Genomic DNA, 19,578 nt, shown 5'->3' with positions numbered 1-19,578 from the left:
GGCTCAGAACCAGTTATCTTGACTGGCCCCTACCTTCCCAAGTAGAAGTATTTGCCCTGGAAGTTCTTTGCTTACCCCTGGTTGGGGAGGGAGGCTGGGGAGAAGTGGCTTTTTGTTTAAGGGGTGATTATATTAGTGACTCCACCAGAGGCCTGCCTATCTGACTTTGTTCTGGGGAAATTCCCTTCTTTAAGGACTTCACTAGGACTCTTGGCCTCTCAAACAATAGCTGTCTACCATAACTCTGTAGTGTCTTTGCTTTCGGGGTAGGCTGGCTCCTTGCTCTTCCCAGCCCTTTAAAGAAATGTCCCCTTCCTATCCTAGACTTGAATCTTCTCCAAAAGCCACAGGACTCCCAATACTTTGTCTCCACACTCATACTGCTAACTGGCGGAGTTCACCCAGTAGCCTGAGTTCTGAGCCCCCAAGCCTGGAAGGCAGGGTGAACATCCTGATTTTCCTGCGACTGGGATTTCCTGGGATGTGGGACTTTCAGTGCTAAAACTGGGAAGGAAAGTCCTGGGTAAGCAGGAGCAAGTTGGTCACCCTAACCTAAAGGTTCCAGAGAGCCCTTTAGAGGCAGATAAAAGGGAATGGGCAAGGGGCCCTGGGCATGAACCAGGGGAAGTATGTGTGTGTTCTGTATGTGTATTGAAGGGGCAGCACAGATACAAAGAATGCTTTTTGTGTATAATGATGGACAGATCGTTAGCTCTACTCTAGCAGTCATTGTCTGTTTCTGTCCATGATGCCATTTTTCTTCCAGTTGCTCAGGTTTGCAAGGTTGTCACTGACTCATGCAATTTTTGGTCACTGGGGGAATGGCACTGATTCCTCTTTTTTGACAATCTCTCTTTTTCCCCCTCCAAGTCTGGCCCTGAACATCTCTGCTCTTACCTCTTGCAGTGGCCAGAAATACATGACTTCCTCAATCCCTGGCCAACCCTGCACATCAGCCTGCCCCAAACATTGCTCTCATGCCTCTCCTCTAAAACCTCCAAGGACTGCGCTCTGTCTACAGTACAATGCCTGAATTTCTACCCTTGGTCCTCCTTCTCTCCTCTCTCCATAATTTCTTTTCTTTTGGTTAGTCCTAGTCACAGTTATAGGGACAGAACCTGGAGTGGCCAAAAGCATGAGCTCCCGAGTCAGATAAGCAGATGAGTCCTGGCCCCACCACTTAGAAGCTTCATGACATAACCAAGATTCCTTGGGCTCCTGTGATTGTCTTCTTATCCTTAAAATGCAGTTAAAGCCTTATTGCCTTATGGGGTTATTGTGAAGATTAATCAATGCAAGACACCTGGAACTTCTCAATAAGTGGTAGCTATTGTCTGAAAATACCTGGTTCCTTCTGCCTTCCAGCCTTGTTCAACCTCCCTGAAATATCCTCTCCTAGGACCTCCACCTGTAGCTGAAGCCCTAGCTGAGCACCCGTGAACCCTTGAGAGTGAGACTGTGGCATCTGCTTGGGAAGTGGGCAGATGCTTGGGAAGATCTGAGGAGGGTGGAGGGACTGATAGGGAGAGACAGGAAGCAGGAAAGACGCCTATGCATAGTCTCCTGCTGATCAGTTGGGAAGGCCAGGCATAGGGGAAGGTCTGTAGCTACCTAGTGCTCTTCTCCCTTCCCCATCACTCTGCAGGTGGGTGGTTAATCTCCAGTGGAATAAATTAACCTCAGAAATATCGGGCAGCTCAGGTAGACTGGGTTCTCCACCCCGCAAGACAGCTACTCTAAGCTCCGCCTCCACAGGCCCGGGCCGGGCCATCCCCGCCCTCCCGACACTGCCTCTGCCACAGTCCTAGAGGGAACGTTTTCGGCTCAGTTGTGGGGTGGAGGTCCCGCAAGTAGGAGTGTTTCCCCCTCTCCAGGCTCCCGTCACTTTGTAACTCAGTTTAGGGTTCTTTCGGCGGGGGCGGGGAGAAGTGTCGCGACTCTATTAACCAATGACCTCTGGTTGGGGAACGAGGAAAGAGTCAGGCAGGCCGTCGTCAATTTGGGGCCGGTCTAGAGGTTAGGAACAAGGTCTCCGAGGCTGCGGCGGATCAAAGGTGCGGAGAATCTTGCGACCCAGGCAGCTCGTAGGGGAGGTCCGCCGCAGCTACCAGAGTTCCATCCCTCTTCCCCTCAGCCCCGAGTCTCCGGAGCTCTGAATGCTGACTGGATGCCTGGGCCCAAATCCTGACTTAGGGACTCTTCCTTTATGAAATGGCCATGATTATATCACCTACCTTGTAGGGTTGCTATGAGGTTAAAGGAAACCGCTCCGCACAGTGTCAAGCACGGGATATCCGAAATAACCAGCAGATTTTGCTCTTACTGCTCCGGTAGCGGGATTGAGTCGTGGTTCGGTAGAGTCTCGACTTTATTCTCAACAGCTAGGAAAGGTGGGCGTCTGGACTGTGCGCTGGAAGAGGCCGGGATCGGCACCCGCCCTCCACCCAGAACCCAGACAGGGCGCCGAACGCGGAGGCGAAGAGCCAAAAGGTCCAGGGCCCCAAAGCCAGGGAGGTGGCTTTGCCTTCAATCGTCCACCTGTATCTCTTCGTCTGACAGGTGGAGCCCGGAGTCAGGCCGCCCCGAGCTCGGACGGAGGCCAAGGTCGGGGGCGCCGTCCCGCAGCGCGAAGCGACCCTGGCCTTCGGGGGACAGCGCGCGCAGCGAGGCCACGTCGGCGCGCATCTCCTCCACGTCGCGCTTGAGTTTGGCGCGCCGGTTCTGGAACCACGTGACTACCTGCGCGTTGGCCAGGCCGAGCCTCGCCGCCAGCCCGTCGCGCTCGGACGGCGCCAGGTACTTCTGGAATACGAAGCGCCGCTCCAGCTCTAGCACCTGCTGTGCCGTGAACGCCGTGCGTGACTTTCGCCGTCTGCGGCTGGCCGGACCCGGGCCCAGAGCACCCGGGGCCGCTCGGCCTGCGGGGATAGGGCGGAGGTCAGTCTCCAGCCTGCGGGAATCGGGCTTCGGCGCGGAGAAAAAGCTGGGGATCAGGTCAGGCCAGGGGTGGGGGTGAGGGGACGGGAGCTAGATCGTGGTCCCTTTGCGAACTGCGGGAAGGTCAGGCCAAAAGAAGGGCGTGGGGACACAAAGTGGAACCAGCCCCTGGGGAACGGGAGGCAGCGGGCTGAGGGCATCTTACGAGGGGCGGGGGAGGAGGGCGGGACAGGCCAAAGGAGGCCTGGCGCAGGTTCTGGCCTCCTGGGGCGGGGCCTTTGAGGCCTTCCGCAGCCCCTGACAGAGCCAGCTCCCAGGTCGGAGCCGGCCACCGAGGAGAGGGCCAACCACGGTCAGAGTAGCGACAGCTGACCCGGCACGGTGAGTGTAATAGGATCGGAACCCGGACCTTCTTTAGATTTGTGGGTCGTGTCGGGCCCTCTCGGCTTACTCTCTTTTAGTGTGTCGCTCCCACCCTCCCCAAGCGCAAAAGGTAGGTAGTAGCGGTACAAAGGGCAAGGAAAGGCAGAGTCCGGCGTCCTGGGGCCCTTGCCGCTCCAAGGTTCTTCTGCTCTTTGCGCCCTCTCGAGAAGAGAGGGGGTTTGAAGCGGAGCGGGTTTACCCGAAGAGGCCCGAGCTTCGCCTCCCGTCACTTTCTGGGCCGCCCTTGCTCTGGCTCACTTGTTTACAGCCTCCGGCTCAGGCCTTTTGTCTCCTTCTCTCTGGCCTATCTCTGTCGCGATTGCCCCGCCTACAGCGAAAGGACCCACGGGTCGCTGAGTTCCCAACAGCCCGGCCCTTCCTCTCAGCGCTGGCGGCCTCCGGGAGCAGCCGCCGAGCCTGGGAACGAACGGAGGGGAGGCGAGGAGCAGGAGATGCAAGTCCCGGCACGTGGGCGGAGGGCAGGGGGCAGATGAGGGTGGTGGCCGGGGCAAACGAAAGTGGAGACAGGGAACTTGGAAGAGAGAGATGGGGAGAAGGCCAAGTCGCAGGGCGCGACCTGACCGGCGCTGTACCTTCAGAGGGCTGCAGGGCGTGCCCGTCAAGTCCACGAAAAGCTTTACTAGTCAGCTCCTCCAGCGCGCACAGCGGCGACGTAGGACCTGGGCTCAAGTCTGGAAGCTGCGACGCAGACGGTCCTCGGGGAACCCTGCGCGGGCCTAGGATGTCTGCGATGCTGAAGGGTGTCCGCGCTGTCTGGGGCTCGGGTCCCGAGCTCATGGCTGGCCGGGCTGTGGCGGTCCTGCCTCCCGCTGCGCTTGGCTCTGCAGCTGCCTGGGCCCCAGCGGGCGGCTCCCAATCTGGGCCCCCCGCCTCGGACCCGCCCCCCACGCTGGGCCCGAGCCCCGTGTGCCCCTCCTCCTGCGCCCCCACTCCCCAGCCCCGGGCTGCGGTGGGTCTGGAGCTGGTAAACGTCCCGACAGCGGTATTTCTACAGGCTATGGAGGCGCAGCAGAGAAGCCGGTGGAAGAAGCCGGTTGAACAACCCGCCAGATCCGCTCCCCCCCTCCACCCGCCCACAGCTGCTCCTGCTCCACGTTGCCGGGCGCGGCCCCGTACTCACTCGGGCTGGACCCTTTCCTGGGCTGCCCCCAGATGCTGCATGCCACAGTTCCCCTGCCTAGCCACCGCTCCGGCTCATAAACTCGTCGGCAATAAAATTGCTTTCTCTAGCCGAGACTGTGCTAATATCCCCGATCTCACCTAGGAAGGACCTCAGTCTTCTGACCTGGCCCCCTCAGTCCGTGCCCCACCTCTGCTGAAAACTCTTAAAGAGGTCCTAGCGGCTGGAAGTTATTAGCGCGGAAGGGGGGGTGGCTGGGGGGTGGCTGGGGGGACTCAAGACTTGGAAGGACTTAGCCAGGCAGGGCGACTGCAATGGGAAATAACAGCGATGCGACGCGCAAGCACCCGCAGGTGAGTGGACTTCAGCCGGCTCTGCGACTGGACCCAAGCCTGTACCAGCACAGATCAGATACCTTGAGAAAGTCAAAGCATCTGGAGAAGGGCCGGAGACCTGGCCCTCAGGAGAGAAGACACAGCAAACCCAGAGCTAGCGCTACTGCCAGGAGGGGTCTTGGCCAGTGAAGACGGGTCTCCACAGAGGGCCTTCTGGTTACACATCAGTCTATCGGTGGATATCTTTTTCTCCTTAATTAAGCTCCTGTTGTCCCAGTAAGGGTTCCCTAGCCTGGGGAGACCCAGAAACAGCCAAGCAGGAGCAGTGGTGGGAGAGGCCGCTGCCCTAAAGAAGAGTGACTTGAAGCAGACTTCATATACCCAACCAGATTCTGAGACAGGAACCCCTGCCAAGCCAAACTCTTAAGGCCTGGGAGAGTCATTTCTATTTTACCAGTGTCCTGTGTGTCATTCTCTCTTCTGTCCCACAGCTAATGTAGTGCGGGGCTCACATCAGGGCAAGCACCTCCACAGCCTTCCTTTATAGGAATAAGACAGTTCTGGGACATTGCTGCTCTACCAGCGGAGGCCCAACAAGGCAAGGCTTTTGTTTGTAAATCACACCTCAAACAGCTAGTGGAGTCACAGCCCAGAGACAAAGAAGCTGCACCACTCCTGAAGAACTCACACTGAAGGAACTCTCTGCTATGGGTTTCTTCTAGGTTTTTTCAAACAGTGCCATAAGAAGGCAGGCTGGTCCTGGAGTGTCCATCCTGTCACCTGGTCTCCGTAAACCTCGGCACCTCCCACCATTTGTGCAGTGATCTTCTGAGTCCATCTGTTTATTCCCTGGAGCAAGTAGAGGCTATAGTTGGGATGTCCCGAACAGAGCTTGGGAGATCTGAGACACTCAGGCCAAAGATTCCTTGACAGAGGCAGGAAGACACGGTGGTTAGGGAACTTCACATTGAGGCACTGACCTAGCCCACCCAACAAAGGTGGAGAAACACAGGGTATTAGTAAAGCTCCTTCCAATGACCACCCCATCCCCCATACACACACAGACACTCACAAAATGCCCTTGTGGCAGCCTGAGCAGCTCAGCCCAATGGGTCAGAGAGCACAGTTAGGCCACAGCAGAAAGCTGAGATGCCTTAGGACCTTGTTAATAGGTTATTAATGGTGGGGAGCAGAGAAGGGCCAGGAGAGATCCTCCTAGCTGAAGGCCTTAACCCTTTGAACTGTCCTGGTGGTTTCACTTAATCTGAAATTAAAGAGGGTCCCACGAGGTTGCAGGAACTGGCTAGCTCATGTCCCAGACCTGTCACTAGACACTACAACTTCCACTCATGCATCCTCTATGTAGCCTTTGTCATCCCTTCTGCTCTCAATTACTAGTGTGTGTCTGTGGGGAGTGTGGAGCTCTCCAGAAGGGCCTTTGCCATCTCTCCTGCCTACCTTCTTTGCCCTGCAACTGGGCTCAGGTAACAGGGTTGGACAACGGGGTTAGGCAATCCCCAGATGTGAGTTTGGGGGAGGAGAGTGAAAGAGAGACTAGTAATGAGAGGAGGCTGCTGACAGCAGAGCCCAACTAAAAGTCTTCCCAGCGGCTAGTGATGTGTCCAGACGATTGTGGGGCCACAGGAGGGGACTTTTCCCAGCGAAGCATCTGGAATCTGAGCTGGGGAGAAACCGGATCCTTGGAGTGGGTAGGAGGAGGGTGAGTGATTAATGAGGAAGATTAAGAGATTAAACCTGGGTTCTGGTTTTGGGGGGAGCTCAGTTGTCTAATAGGCTTCCCCCACCCCAGTTTGGGAGCCCAGCCCGAAGGGCTCTAGTGTTCCCCGATGTGTGCCTCTTCCTCCCCCAACCATGGTCCAACCCTCCCTGCCTTGGGTCCTTCCCAGGGCGATCCACAGACATAATCATTCCCCACTGCCCTCCAGTGATTTTCCTCTCCCAGTGTTCTCAAGCAATTCCTCAAGTCTCTCTCAGCTTCCCCTCATTGTTCTTTTCAGACACTTCAGGGGTCTTGGGCCCTCTCCCCTGTAGAGGTCTCCACATTAGGATTTTCACTCCCTTGGGAAGGTGTCTCAATTCCCTTAAAATTTGTAAATTATTTATTTGTAGTGACAGGGGAAGGGACAAAGAGAGGGAGAGAAACATTGATTGGTTGCCCCTCCTACACCCCCTGTTCGGATGCGCCCAGTCCAAGGATTGTGGATTGAACCCACACCCTAGGCATGTGCCCAGACTGGAGGAGACCTTCTGCTTTTTGGTAAAACGCCCAACCAACTGAGCCACACCAGTCTGGGCTCAGTTCCCTTTTAATGAAGCTTTCTCACACCCCCTCATCACCCCTTTCAGATTTCCCTTTCTTCATCATCCCCATTTTATCTCTCATCCCGACACCACACCTCTCACCGGCCCTGCCCTTCTCAGCCTCTCATCTAGCGAGTTCCTCTACCCGGCCTGCTCCAGATTGCCCCTTCTTATTGGTACAGAGATCTGTTCAATAAACCACCTCTAGTCTGTGGATTTTTCAAACCAGGGTGTGTGTGTGGCGGGGGTGGGGGAGGGCGGGGCGTTGGGGGGGGGCGGTGGATACGGGGATCCTCAGAATAACCACCGCCCCCCCCCCCCCGACCCTCGGCCCCGGGGCGGTGCAGAGGACAGTCTCAGAGATGTGCTTGCCACTTCCCCAGCCCCCAATCCTTAGCACGTGAGCTAAGTGGGAGTTTAGGGAAGAAACTCAAAGCGGAGGAGCTTGGGTGGGGCATCCATCCGTCTCACACACTTCTGGGATGGTTTTTTCGTTTAGAAAATGTTACTGCAGAGCGAACTGATTTAGACACCGACATTTTAGTTTGGACACTTCTAGGGACTCGGGTTTGTGAGTTCTTTCTGGCCTTTTAAACCAATTCACAAAAAGCTCTGCGTAACCGCTGCCGGCGGAGGGTGCGCGAAGGTGTGCAAGGGTGTGCGGGCTGGAATGGGGGGGATACTCAAGACACATCCCGCCCCTACACAAACTTACATACACCCTGAGACATATTGTCCCAGGGAAGTCCATTGTCCTCACCCCTGCTTCGAGTCCTGGGAGAGGCTGGCTAGGCTGAGGGGGACGGGTTCCCTTCGGTGCCAAAGGCGGGGCAAACCTCGGCGCCCTCTCCCCCAGGCGGAAAGGGGAGCAGAGGCCCCGGCGGGGGTGGAAGAGGAGCAGGGGCCCTGCAGGTGAGGACTAAAGCCTACAGCCGGAAGTACTGCGCGGCCAAGGGCCCCGGGGAGAGGGTCAGTGCCCGCGTGCTGTGTCACGGAGCCCAAGAGAACCTGTGGGCTTGATTCGCCCGCCCTGGCGCCGGCCGAGAACCGAGTGACCCCAGGAGATACGGTCTGCGTGGAGCAGACCGACCAGAAAGGGCGTTAATGCGCATAGGTGAGGGAGAGACGCACAGCCCGCAGATGGCCTGGATCAGCAGCCTGGGGAAATGCACCGCAGCTGCTGCCACCACAGTCGCTGACAGACAAAAATAAGGCTGCGTTAAGGTGGGGTGAGGTGGGACAGCTGCTCCACCTCACCCCACCTCAGACCCAGGCCTGAGTGCCTTTGGCTGCTCCTTGGCCAGAAGCCATGTGTCTGTCGTCAAAGGCCTCATCCCCAGGCTTGGTCTTCAGGCATGGGGGCCTGGGCAGGCTTTATCTTCTAGCTCAGCATTCTTGACCCAAGCCAAACTCCAACCAGACTACTCCCCAATTTCTGCAGCTGCTTGGGCCAAGGAAAGTCCCCAGGGGTGTCTCTATTCTCTTTCCCTCAGCCCACACGTCTCCCTCCAGAGTCACTCCTCAAAAATACCCTTTCACACATGAACTGCCTTGGGAAGAGCCTGAATGCAGAGTGCTCTCCTGGAGCTTAAATTCCAGAAGAGAGTGGGGAACCCTGGAATAGACAGAATTAACCCAAAATATTGATATACAAGGCCTGTCCAAAAAGTATCCAGCCACATACCATGAAAGAGACATTTATTGAAAAAGATACAAGAAACATTGTACACAGGACAATGATGCCTCAGTCCCCTTCAAAGTAGGCACTCTGAGGCCTCACACAGTTCTCCAAATCTCCAACTGCCCTGTTTTATTTAACAGTCTAAATCTCATCAACAGTCTGAAATCTCTTCCTTTTCAAGTGATTTTAGTTTTGGGAAAAGTCAGACGTCACGTGGTGTCAAATCTGGGGTATAAGGGGGGCTGAATCACCTGGGTGATTTGATGTTTTGCCAGAAACTCTCCAAGAGACCTGATGCATGAGTGGGCGCAATGCCATGATGAAGCTGCCAATCACCAGCTGTCCATAGCTGTGGTCTTCTGAATCATCTGAATAGTTTCCATGGAGGAATGTTCAAGCGTAACACAAAATTTGATGCAGATTTGTTCCTCTCCTCCAGGGGTGTCTTAACTTTTTGACATCTCTGGGCCACACTGGAAGAAGGAGTTGTCTTGGGCCACATGTTAAATACATTGTGACTCGAAATCACAAAAACATCCCATGTTTTAATTTACAATTTTGGGTTACAATCCATAGCCAACCTGAGCAGCATGCTGCCCGTGGGCCGCAGGTTGGATACCCCTGCTCACTCAGTTGTTTTGAGTGTACCAGCCACGCAATGCTCACTCAATGGCATCTACCGCCCCCACAGACTAGTAGAGTGACATTGTCCTTGTTCACACATGTGCCTTTCAGGCAATTCTCCTTGGCTGCTCAGTTACATTGATGTCATGCAAATCATTCTCATAGTATTAACAATGGTTGGACTTTTACCGGACAGACCTCATATGCTGGTGTAGAGACAGGCCCGAAGGCTGTGGAAGCAGCCCTGATTCTGGCTGAGGGTTTCCTGGAGGAGGTGACACAGGTCTTCAAGGACAGCTGAGTATGGCAGGTAGCGTGGGAAGGCATGCCAGGGCATGAGGCCTGACATATGGGAAGTTGTCAGAATCTTGGAGATCAGATCTCAGCCAGGTGACTTAAGTTTTAAACTTGGGTTCTGGTAACATTTATGCTGCCTGCTCCATCCCGCTTGTCCCAGCTTATCTTTTTTCTTAATTAGGCCTTGAGCCTCCCTCTGTTACTATCCCAGACAGGCAAGTTTCTGGCTATTCCTGTAAGAGGCCTGGAGAACAGGAAGCTAGCTGGGTTTATTTCCAGAGCTCAGTGCTTATGGCCAGGTTCATACAGACGAGGAATGTTTGCTGAATTATCAGTAGAGTGCCTTGGCGTTCCCTCTGCTCTCCTGGGCACCAGCTCCCTCTCTACAACCTGGCTTCGCCCAGCCCAGGTACCCGAAGGCCCACTGCATCTTGTATACACAGCCAGGTCTCCAACTCTATCCTTGTATGTGCCCCGAGCCCCCTGGGATTTTTTAGACTCCTCACATAGTCCAAATCTTTGGATTTTTCTTTAAAATATCACTCTTCTTCAGTTCTGCAGTGGCCACTGTCCAATCCAAGCCCTACTCTCACCACCCTTGAATTAGGGTACCTCTACTCAGGCCTGCATCAAATGTTGCAACACCTAAGGACAATGAAAGCTCTCCTCCAGAAAAACTTCCCTTCGCCAAAAATAGCCGGTGTGGGTGGCCTGGCTTCACTTAGCTCATTTTCTGAGTTTTACATGTATAGGGTCCTCTACCCTCCTTCTCTGGTCATTCACTGAGGGACATCCTTCTTGATGACACTCAGAGGATTTCTGAGGGAAGCAGGATATAGGACAAAGCATGAGTGTACAGTAGGAAAAGAAGGAAGAGAGGTGCTTTTATAAAGTTTTTATTTCAAAAAAATAAAGCCACAATTAATTTCACATAAATATCTGGGGAGGGAAGGGGAGAGGGATGGGGTAGGGGCTTGGCCCCTACCTCCTCTTCTCTTTCACACTGTACTGTAAAAGCAAGGGGGACGGCTAAGGGGAGAGCAAGAGGAAGAAGTAGTCAGTGGGACAGTCCTTACCTAAAAGGCGCCCTCAGCCCACCCCTCTCCTGGTGCTGCCTTGGACCTGGCTCACCTTGCCGAACCAGCGGGAGAGCCATATCTGCTTCATGGTCATGTGATCGGGGAGCACTTCATTGTCAAAAAGAAGCTGCACCTAGCAGGGAGATGGGAGCACAGTTCTAAAAATGTCCTCTCACACTGTCAAGAATTAACCTGGTCCACTTTAAACTCCCTCCCTCCCTTTGTAGCCCCTTTCCCTCCCAAAAGAACCTACTGTGGGAATACTCACATGCTGGGGATTTAGCATCAACTGATGGCATAGGACCCTCCGGAGATGGCGAACTTCAGCTCTAACAGAACATCGGACATATTTGTTCTGAGGGTGGGGAAGGTAAGGAAGAACACAAGGTGTGTGAGGGAAGGGGCCTGGGGAGGTGAGTTTCCTTAGAGACGCCCTCCCTCAGCCCCTCTCACCTGCAGGATGCTTTTATTCTTGTCTTTGCCAGAACTGGGGGGAAACAGACACAGGTTAGGGAGCTCTAACTTCCCTCTATGCCCATCCAGAGCTGTGATATACTCTCTTCAAGGGAATAGGCACTCCCTTGCTGCGAGCCCTCTCCCTGAGCCCTTTCCTGGCTCTGGGTCATTGATACTATCACTTCAGACAGCCCAGGACCTGCTCCTCACCTCAGCCGCTCCAGGCATAGGCTCAGCTGCTCATCATAGCGATAGTAGTGGGCTTTAGAGTGGTCGAAGCTACTGAAGGGGAGGCCGAGGTTGCTCAGGGCTGGCTCTGAGAAATACAGAGTAGCAGCACAGGTTCCATACTCCTTTTTCCCCAGAGAGCAAAACTGGGCAGGAGGAATGCTCAGGGGGCTTTACCTTACCCTCCTGCAGTCAAGAGACATACCTTCCCCACTGGGCTGGGTGACTCGGTCCAAGCCTCGAGACTGGTAGAATTCTCGAATTCGTTTCTCTTCACCTAGAAGGCAGTGGAGTATGGGGAGTAAAGTATTAACTCTCCCTCAGTCTATCCATCTGGCTGTCAACCTCTTTATTTTAAAAGATTTTATTTATTGATTTTTAGAGATGGGGGGAGGGAGAAAGAGAGGGAGAGAAACATCAATTGGTTGCTTCTTGTAGGTGCCACTACCGGGACTGCCCGCAACCCCAGCATGTGCCCTGACCTGAGGGTCGAAGTGGCAATATTTTCCTTTGCCCTGCTGATGCCCAACCTATTGAGCTACACCGGACAGAGAAACCTCTTTACCTACATGGTTCCTACCAAAGCCATTATCACCTTTAGCTGCTACCCAGCATCAGTCCTCTAGAAGCCCCTCAGAGTCAGGTTGGTCACTCACTGTCTTGCAAGCCAGGCACTAGCTTGTACACGATGTCCTGCATGACCCGGTCCAGTTTGAGGTTGAGCAGTGGCTGTGTCTCGTGGATCTTAATGTTGCACATGGGGCAGTACTTGCTGGTTTGGAGGTACTTCACAATACAACTCTTGCAGACTGCAGGAAAAGAAAAGCAGACTCTCAGGTCCTCTGGGAATCATGTTCATGGACTGGATAGGGTGCCTGGGTGGTTGGGGCAGATAATACAGAGGCTGACAGCCAGCTTGGTGGGAATTAGGGCCTGGAAAAACCAGTCGAGGTCCAGAAAACTCACAAGTATGAAGACACTCTGTGATGGTGGTGGCATCCACAAAGTAGCCCGCGCAGAGGCAGCAGACGATGTGCTCATTCAAATCTTTGATCTTTACTCGGACCTCCTCCTGCAGGCACAACCTCCGTCACCGATCACCCTTCCCAGCCCCAACCCTTGCGCCTTCCCAGCGGCCAAGCCCCGCACCTTGCGCGGTCAGCAGGGAATTAACTCCCCGGAGCTGACACTACCCCTCTGCTCAGGAGAGGGCTCCGCGCACAGCGGGAACTCCCTTCACGTGGATTCGCCCGACCTTCCTTTCCTAGGGGAGAGTACAAGACGTGGGCGGCACAATACGCAGGCGTTGTAGCCCGGAGTTTGGCAACGCGACCGCAATCGCGCAGGCGCATTGAAACCCCTGTCTCTGCGCAGGCGCACTGGGCGCCAGGCCAGCCACGGCCTGTCCTCTAGTCGGCCCCAGTTCGCACCGCTAGCCGACCACAGAAGTAACCCTGCAGCCCCTGCACCTCGTTCCGTAGCGGGTCCATCTTGTACACTGACTGGAGCTGGTTCCGAAGCCTCATCGCGATCGCAATCTGGCCCCCCTGAGGAGACGCCATCTTAAAGGCTGATCCCGGCCTGCCACTTCCGGTGCCGCCTGCAGGGCGGGACTTGTCACCCAGCAACGAGGGCTTAGGTCTTTCTGGATTCGCTGACTCTCTGTAAGTCCCCGCCCATGTCCTTTTTCCCCGTGTGCTCACCTGAGCCCCAGTGGCCCCTCCCCCTCTCCCCTCCGTAATTAGGAAGGGGGGCGGCGTGAGGAGGGGTCCTTTTTCATTGACCTTTTGTAGTAATCATCATAATAGACCCTACCGGACCTCGGGACTAACTTTTGGAGCCTGCAAAAGACTGCCCCCTCGTACACCAAAAGGCCCGGTGGTCTCCACCCGCCTCCGCGCAGGGTCGTCCAGCTCCTGTGACAACCACCCTGTTAAAGCCCCTCTGGAGCCCTCTCTTGGTAGTGTCGCCCTCATCGGCTGACGTCTTGACATTACGGAGCTTCATCACGATGGAGGGCCTTCCCCTGGCTCCCGAGCGGGAGTTTCTCGGGGCTTTGCAGAGCCTCGGAAAGGGTGGCGGGGCGGAGGGACCCCTAGGGACTTGGTAGTGATCTTACACACCCCCGCCCCCATCCTTCCCCTGCCGCCGGGGACGGGGTGGGGGCAGGCCCTCGTTAATGATGATGATTCAATCATAGGCGCCTGCGGAGGCCTGGGACAGACTAATGCAGAGCAGATGCCCAAGGAGGAGGGGAGGACGACTAGGACACGGACACGGACAAGCTGAGGCAGCGAGCCCCTGCAGTAGCGTAAGCGCAGCCCCGTATTTGGATACGACGCAGGGGCCCCGAAAGCTGGCACACTGCTGTCCTTAGGTACTTAACGGCGGGATTAAAAAACAAGGATAAGTTTACTGTGATGTTTTAACACCGAATGCAGTTGGAGATTGAAGGAGGGAGGAATTCCAATGGAGACCCCAAAAGGCTGTCTGAAGGAAGTGGGACTTCGTGTGGGGACAATTTAGAGTTGGGGGCGACGAGGGAGAGGGGGAAGAAATGTGGTGGAAATAGAAAAGGAAGGCTGAGGGGAGTGACTGGAGAGGGCTAGGAAGGAGGCTAAGTTGTGCGTTTGAGAGTAGTGGTAGGAGAAGCAGGGACTTTACAGAGTTGGGACTTTCAGCCCGTGAGCCATAGAGAACTCGCTGACTATTGAAGAGAGGGCGTTACCCTATGAAAGAAACATTTTTGTTCATTTATCATCAGAATGAATTGAAGTGGATAAGCGACAAGAAGTTATGGCAGTGGTGATTTTTTAATCAACTACTTACTACAGCCACTGCTTACCTCCCTGGTCCAAGATGCCATCATCTATCCCCTGAATGAGTAGTGGTTTTTTTTGCCTGCTTTTCTTGCTTCCACCGTTGCCCCCTCTTTAGTCTATTCTCAACACAGCAGCTCAGAGTAATTCTGATAAAACATGAACAAAAAAGGATACAAGGATACTTACTTGGCGGGGGACATACCGTGATCACCAAGGTGGTTTTTCCTAGAGTGAGGCTTATACATTGCATTTCAGGTGCGCCGACCCCTGTGATTTTTCCAAATGTGGGAAAATTGACTGCATAATTTGTGGTAGTAGGAGACCATGTTCACCCTCTCCCAGAAAAAAGGGGGAAAAAAGAATACAAGGAAAGTTTTTTGAGTTGATAAATATGTTTATTATTTATTGCGTTGACTGTTTCATGGATGTATACCTATGTCAAAACTTATTAAATTGTACACTTTAAACGTGCAGTTTTACTGTATGTCAGGTTTACCTTTAAAAAGCTGTTAAAAATAAAATTTAAAAATTGGATGTCTTGCCCTGGCTGGTGTGCCTCTGTGGATTGAGTGCCAGACTGCAACCCAAAGGGCTGTGGGTTCAATTCCTAGTCAGGGCACATGTCTGGGTTGCGGGCCAGGCCCCCAGTAGGGCACACCAGAGGCAACCGCACATTGATGTTTCTCTCCCTCTCTCCTTTCCCCTCTCTAAAAATGAATAAATAAATAAATAAACAAAATAAAAATTGAGTGTCTTTTTCGTTTATGCTATTCTAATAGCTTCCCTTTTTAATCAGAATAAGGCAAAATCCTTAAAATGGTCTGCAAGGGTTTGCATGGTTTCTCGGTCATCCAATTTCTATAGCCACACTGTACCCCTCACTGTTTGTTCCACGGATGCACCAGGATGTACTCCCTGTCTATCCCCAACCTGAAATGCTTAGGTGTCCAAATGGTTCCTTCCTTTCTTCAGGTCTTTACTCCACAAGGCCTTTTGTGATCATTCTAGATAAATGACAGTTCCCCAGCCCCTCATTTCTTCTCCCCTTCCCTTGCTTTGTTTTTCCTTCTTAACATTTATTATTTAATATATTGTATATTTTTCTTATTTTACACCTGCATTCCCCACTAAAATGTAAGCCTCTCAGTGGCAGGGACTTTCCGCCCCCCCCCCCCGTTGTATTTATACAGCTATATTTCCAGTGCCAGGTACAGAGTAGGTAGATATTCAATCAAAATTTTCTGGATGAACAGATGAATGAAAGTAGGTGGTAGTGATGATGGCCTGAATTAGGCTTTTATCAGTAGAAATGGTAAGAAAGAGCTGTGTATGAAATATTTCAAAGAAAAGCACAATAGGAGGAAGCGAGTAAGGAGCTTGGGTGGGGAGCCTGTCTTCCAGCCTACTGGACTTACAGGTGGCTGCAGCAAAGGCAGGTGGCGTTGGTTAGAAGGCTATAATGGTGGGGCTGCAACACACGTGCCAGGAACAAGGATGGGTCTCAGAGTTTTCTGGGTGGATGCAATAGATAGAACTACTGAAATGGATGAAACCTGAGCAGATGTAGAGAGAAAGCTGAAGTCTGAGCTCTGAAGAATGCTCACAGTCTACAATGGAAGAAGACAAGTCAGTGGAGGAAAGAACATAATATTCACTCTGAAGTCCAAAGATGTAGGAGACAATATATGAAAGCCAAAATAAGGGACATTTCAACAAATAGTTGGTGATCAACAAAGTAAAACATGTTAGAGATTCCTGGATAATGGGCACTGGACACTGTAGCTCTCTGAGCAAGAGTCTATGTAGTGAAGCGGGCGTGCTGTGGGGTAAAAGAATAAACAATGAGAAAATGGAGGCAGTGGGTATGGGCACTAAAGGGGAAAATAAAACATTTTTTCATGAAGAGTCAGGCAAAGACTTTGCCTAGATAATAGCGATCTAAGATGGTTGGGTATAGGAAGTATTAAGTTCATGAGAGAAATGATGATACAGGAGTGGGGACGATCTCAAGGGAAAGGACACTATGACAATAGCAGAAAGGAAAGGGAGGCACAGAAGCACAGGCTAGGAATATGACCTCTTCTTGTGAAGCTGCAGGCTTAAAGCCTGAAAACTTGAAGAGCTGTGGGGCCACGTGCATGTAGAGATAGTGAGATGAATCCAAAGCAGTGTGTATGGGAGGTGGGCGGTGCTGACCCCAGACCTTCCATCTTCAACATAAACTAGCAGGATCCATCCTCTCCAGGGAACCAGCAAGGTGAAGAAGGCAAGCAGACAAACTCCTAGGACTGTGGCTGACAGAAATGAAAGTCCTTTGTTCTTGAAGTGGGGGCTGAAATATTTTTTAAAATTCCCTAAAAGATTGGTATGTACTACTGGTTTGTGGCTGTTCTCCTCAAAGGATCAGTTAGGCAATCTTTCGGTGGCAGTGCAATCTGTGCTGACCTCAACGGGCAGTGTGTACAGTAAGCAGGTATGTAGGTCTATACCATGTTGCCTTTTTTCTCCTTCAGTGATTCATCCCAGGATATATTTATTCAGCTTGGTTGCAGACACACTACTGCCCACCCTCTCCTCAGAGGTCCACCCGCTAGAATAGGGAAAGGGACTGACAAACTCCAAACCTGCAGGCCAGTCTCCTTCAGAGGCTTTATTTACTTTGCTGTCTCCCTAGCATCTCTGTTTACATCTGGAGGGATCCAGCTTTGCTATCTCTGAAGGTTTTGCTCGAATAGCAGGCTTCATGCCCTTCTAGGAGCCCCATCCTTCTGTTGCTGAGAAAGGGTGCTTGGGCTTCTGTGAAGGGCTAGGAGAGGTGATAATGTCTATCTTTTCCACTAAGGTAAAAACACAGCCGCCAAATTTGCAGAAGCTCCCCACCCCACTCTCAGAAGGGGCTGTTGCCCTAGCTGGTGTAGCTCCGTTGGTTGGGTGTTACCCTGGAAAGTAGAAAGTCACCTGCAAAGTGAAAGGTCACTGGTTCACGCCTGGGTTTCAAGTTTGGCCCCCAGACGGAGCGCAGGGCCCATAGGAGAAACAACTGATCAATGTTTTTCTCCCACATGGATGTTTCTCTCTCTCCCTTCTCTCTTCCTTCCTGTCTCTCTAAACATAAATAAAATCTTTAAAAGAGAGAGAGAAAAATAGGAAGGGATGTTGGCAGGTTGGGGGAAGAACTGGAGAAATTAGATGATGGGTGTGGGCAAGGTTGGGGAAGGATGTCACATGTTAATGCCCACTGCCTCCCTGCCCCAGACTTCAGACTGAGGCTTCTGAGAAAACTGACGGGCTAGTGGCTTAGGGTTGGGAGAAAGCCCACTTTCTTTTCTTTATCTTCCTGTCCAGATGCCCAAATATCATCCCTCTGTTCCCTGGAGAGAAAGGACCCCTCACCCTGCCCCAGGCACCAGGCTGCCAGCCCATCTGCCGGGGAGAAAGAAGAGGCAGAGCCTTTCCCAGAAGATCCTGGAGAATCAGCTGGAAGATTCGTGTTCCCAGGGAGACCCATCTACTAGACTTAGAAGGCATGTTGGCTCCCATGGGGTAACAAGCAGCCTGGAGCTGAGCACGGAGTGGGCTGGAGTCAAAGGCCTAGGGTTGGCACAGCGGGGTGGGGCCCTTTGGCCACCACGCGTCTGCGTCTGAGGCAGGCCAAGTTGCTCATTGGTGCCAACCCGCTGCGGGATGATAGGAACACCCCCTCCCTGCGCCCAGTCTCACCGGCTCGGAGGCGCCAGGGCCGCGCCAGGGCCCCCCCGGGGCCGGGGCAGGCCGGGGAAGGTAATGTAATTCCGACCCAGCTAACCCGATTATGGCGGCCTGCACCGGGCCGGGCGGCGGCAGGGGCGGGTCTAAGGCGAAGGGGCCCGCCCGGCCAGGGGTCCCATCCCGGGGAGGGACGCAGAGTTCACACACTCCCACCTCCTGGGTCATCCGCCAGAGGTCATAAGGTCACCAAAGCGCTTTGGCCTTTCCCCACCTCCCTTCTCCGACGCGCTCCAGGCACAGTTTCCTGCGCCTGGGTAGGGTGAAGCGTCTTTGGGAAATGAGGCGGCTGGGATCCTCTGACGGCTTCACTGAGGTCCCACGTGTCTCCTGTGGCGATTTTGTCCTCCGCCTTTGGTGGTGGTAGTGGTGGGGATGGGAAGGGGAGTATGTCAGAATACACTTTCTAGGAGCCGAGTGGTGGGTCAGAGTCCCTTGTTGGCGATCTCCTGTCGGGGGCACAACTGGCAGCCCCAAGCTCACACCGGCCTGAGTTGGCCCGAGCTGAGCCAAAGGCTCGTTTTACACCGATTTGAGACAATCGAAATTCTAGGAAACAGGGCACCAATTCCTGGCGCTCCCGAAAGGAGCTAAGGGTCCTACGGAAGAGGCCAGGAGGTGCCCCGAGACACTGGCCCACTGGCTCCCCGCCCTAGCCCACCAGACGCGCACTGCCACCGCTTCCCACACCTGTCCTCTTCCTTGGCCTTCAAGTCGCCAGCGCCGTTCCCCATCGCATCCAAGAAGTCACAACGAGATTTGGTCCTCAAGGGCACTTAGGCGGGGGTCACAACGAATCCGGGAGTCCGCAGGCAGGACCCATCGGGAGGCAAAAGAGAGAGGGGGAGGAGGGCGGTGTGGGAAGAGGTACCTGCCAGGAAGCCCTACGGCGGAGGCCAGCGAGGATGGAGTAGCCGGGAGCATCTCGGCTGACTCAGCGCGTACCCTGTCATGCTCTGCCCCCTCCCGGGCTAAGCCTGGTTCCTAACACCCTTGCCACCTCCTTACCCCACCCCCGCCATCCCTGCCGGCCAGGCTTCCCCTCTCTTGGCGCAAACAGGCGTCTCTTCCCCTTTAATGGGCCGGGCCCCGCCCCTACACTCCCCCCAGCCCCCACTGCCCACTCGAGGCAGATCTGTCAGTCACTGCCCCAGCCAGAGCGGGCCAACCCTCTCCACCCCGGACTCGGGCAGAGGCCCCGCCAGCCCAGCGTCCATCTGCGCTTCAGAGACAGAAGGGCGCTCCTGGGACGCTGGTCGGTCGCGCTCCTCCGGGATGCGAGTTCCTGCACCGACGCCCGGCAGAGGCCGGCATGGGCGCGGCTACTCCCCGTGCACTGGGATGAAGCTGTCCTGGGGGCCCCGGCGCCCCGCCGCGGCCAGCTCCGCTGGCCCCTGAGGCCGCCGCCCTGTCGCTCCGCTGCTGGGCTCCCAGAGCTGCCTGGGGCGCCCTCCAAAACCTCCGAACC

General features: G+C 54.1%; 2 protein-coding genes and 1 non-coding gene across 3 annotated transcripts; 1 reads left to right on the top strand and 2 right to left on the bottom strand.

Moving 5' to 3' along the window:
* Positions 1–2,526: 2,526 nt before the first annotated feature.
* Positions 2,527–4,423, bottom strand: LBX2 (ladybird homeobox 2). The gene is made up of 2 exons (XM_054593505.1): positions 3,954–4,423; positions 2,527–2,918 (listed from the first exon to the last, which is right to left on the bottom strand). Exons 1-2 carry the CDS (start codon positions 4,156–4,158, stop codon positions 2,527–2,529), a joined length of 597 nt encoding a protein of 198 aa, XP_054449480.1. The 5' UTR covers positions 4,159–4,423.
* A 6,255-nt stretch (positions 4,424–10,678) lies between these two features.
* On the bottom strand, positions 10,679–13,142 carry PCGF1 (polycomb group ring finger 1). Its single transcript, XM_054593548.1, has 9 exons — positions 12,993–13,142; positions 12,490–12,595; positions 12,180–12,332; positions 11,729–11,800; positions 11,506–11,611; positions 11,293–11,326; positions 11,108–11,194; positions 10,892–10,972; positions 10,679–10,789 (listed from the first exon to the last, which is right to left on the bottom strand). Exons 1-9 carry the CDS (start codon positions 13,083–13,085, stop codon positions 10,742–10,744), a joined length of 780 nt encoding a protein of 259 aa, XP_054449523.1. The 5' UTR covers positions 13,086–13,142; the 3' UTR covers positions 10,679–10,741.
* Positions 13,143–14,523: 1,381 nt separating this feature from the next.
* LOC129086870 (U1 spliceosomal RNA) lies at positions 14,524–14,686 on the top strand. The gene has a single exon (XR_008530863.1). It is a non-coding gene; the product is annotated as a U1 spliceosomal RNA (small nuclear RNA).
* Positions 14,687–19,578: the final 4,892 nt, after the last annotated feature.

Source organism: Pteronotus mesoamericanus, unplaced genomic scaffold (genome assembly GCF_021234165.1).
Source record: "Pteronotus mesoamericanus isolate MK-2021 breed Mesoamerican mustached bat unplaced genomic scaffold, CSHL_Meso_final scaffold_45, whole genome shotgun sequence".
Taxonomy (NCBI): Eukaryota; Metazoa; Chordata; class Mammalia; order Chiroptera; family Mormoopidae; genus Pteronotus; species Pteronotus mesoamericanus.
Note: the sequence above shows the minus strand (reverse complement) of the source record. Positions and strands in the feature narration are given on the sequence as shown.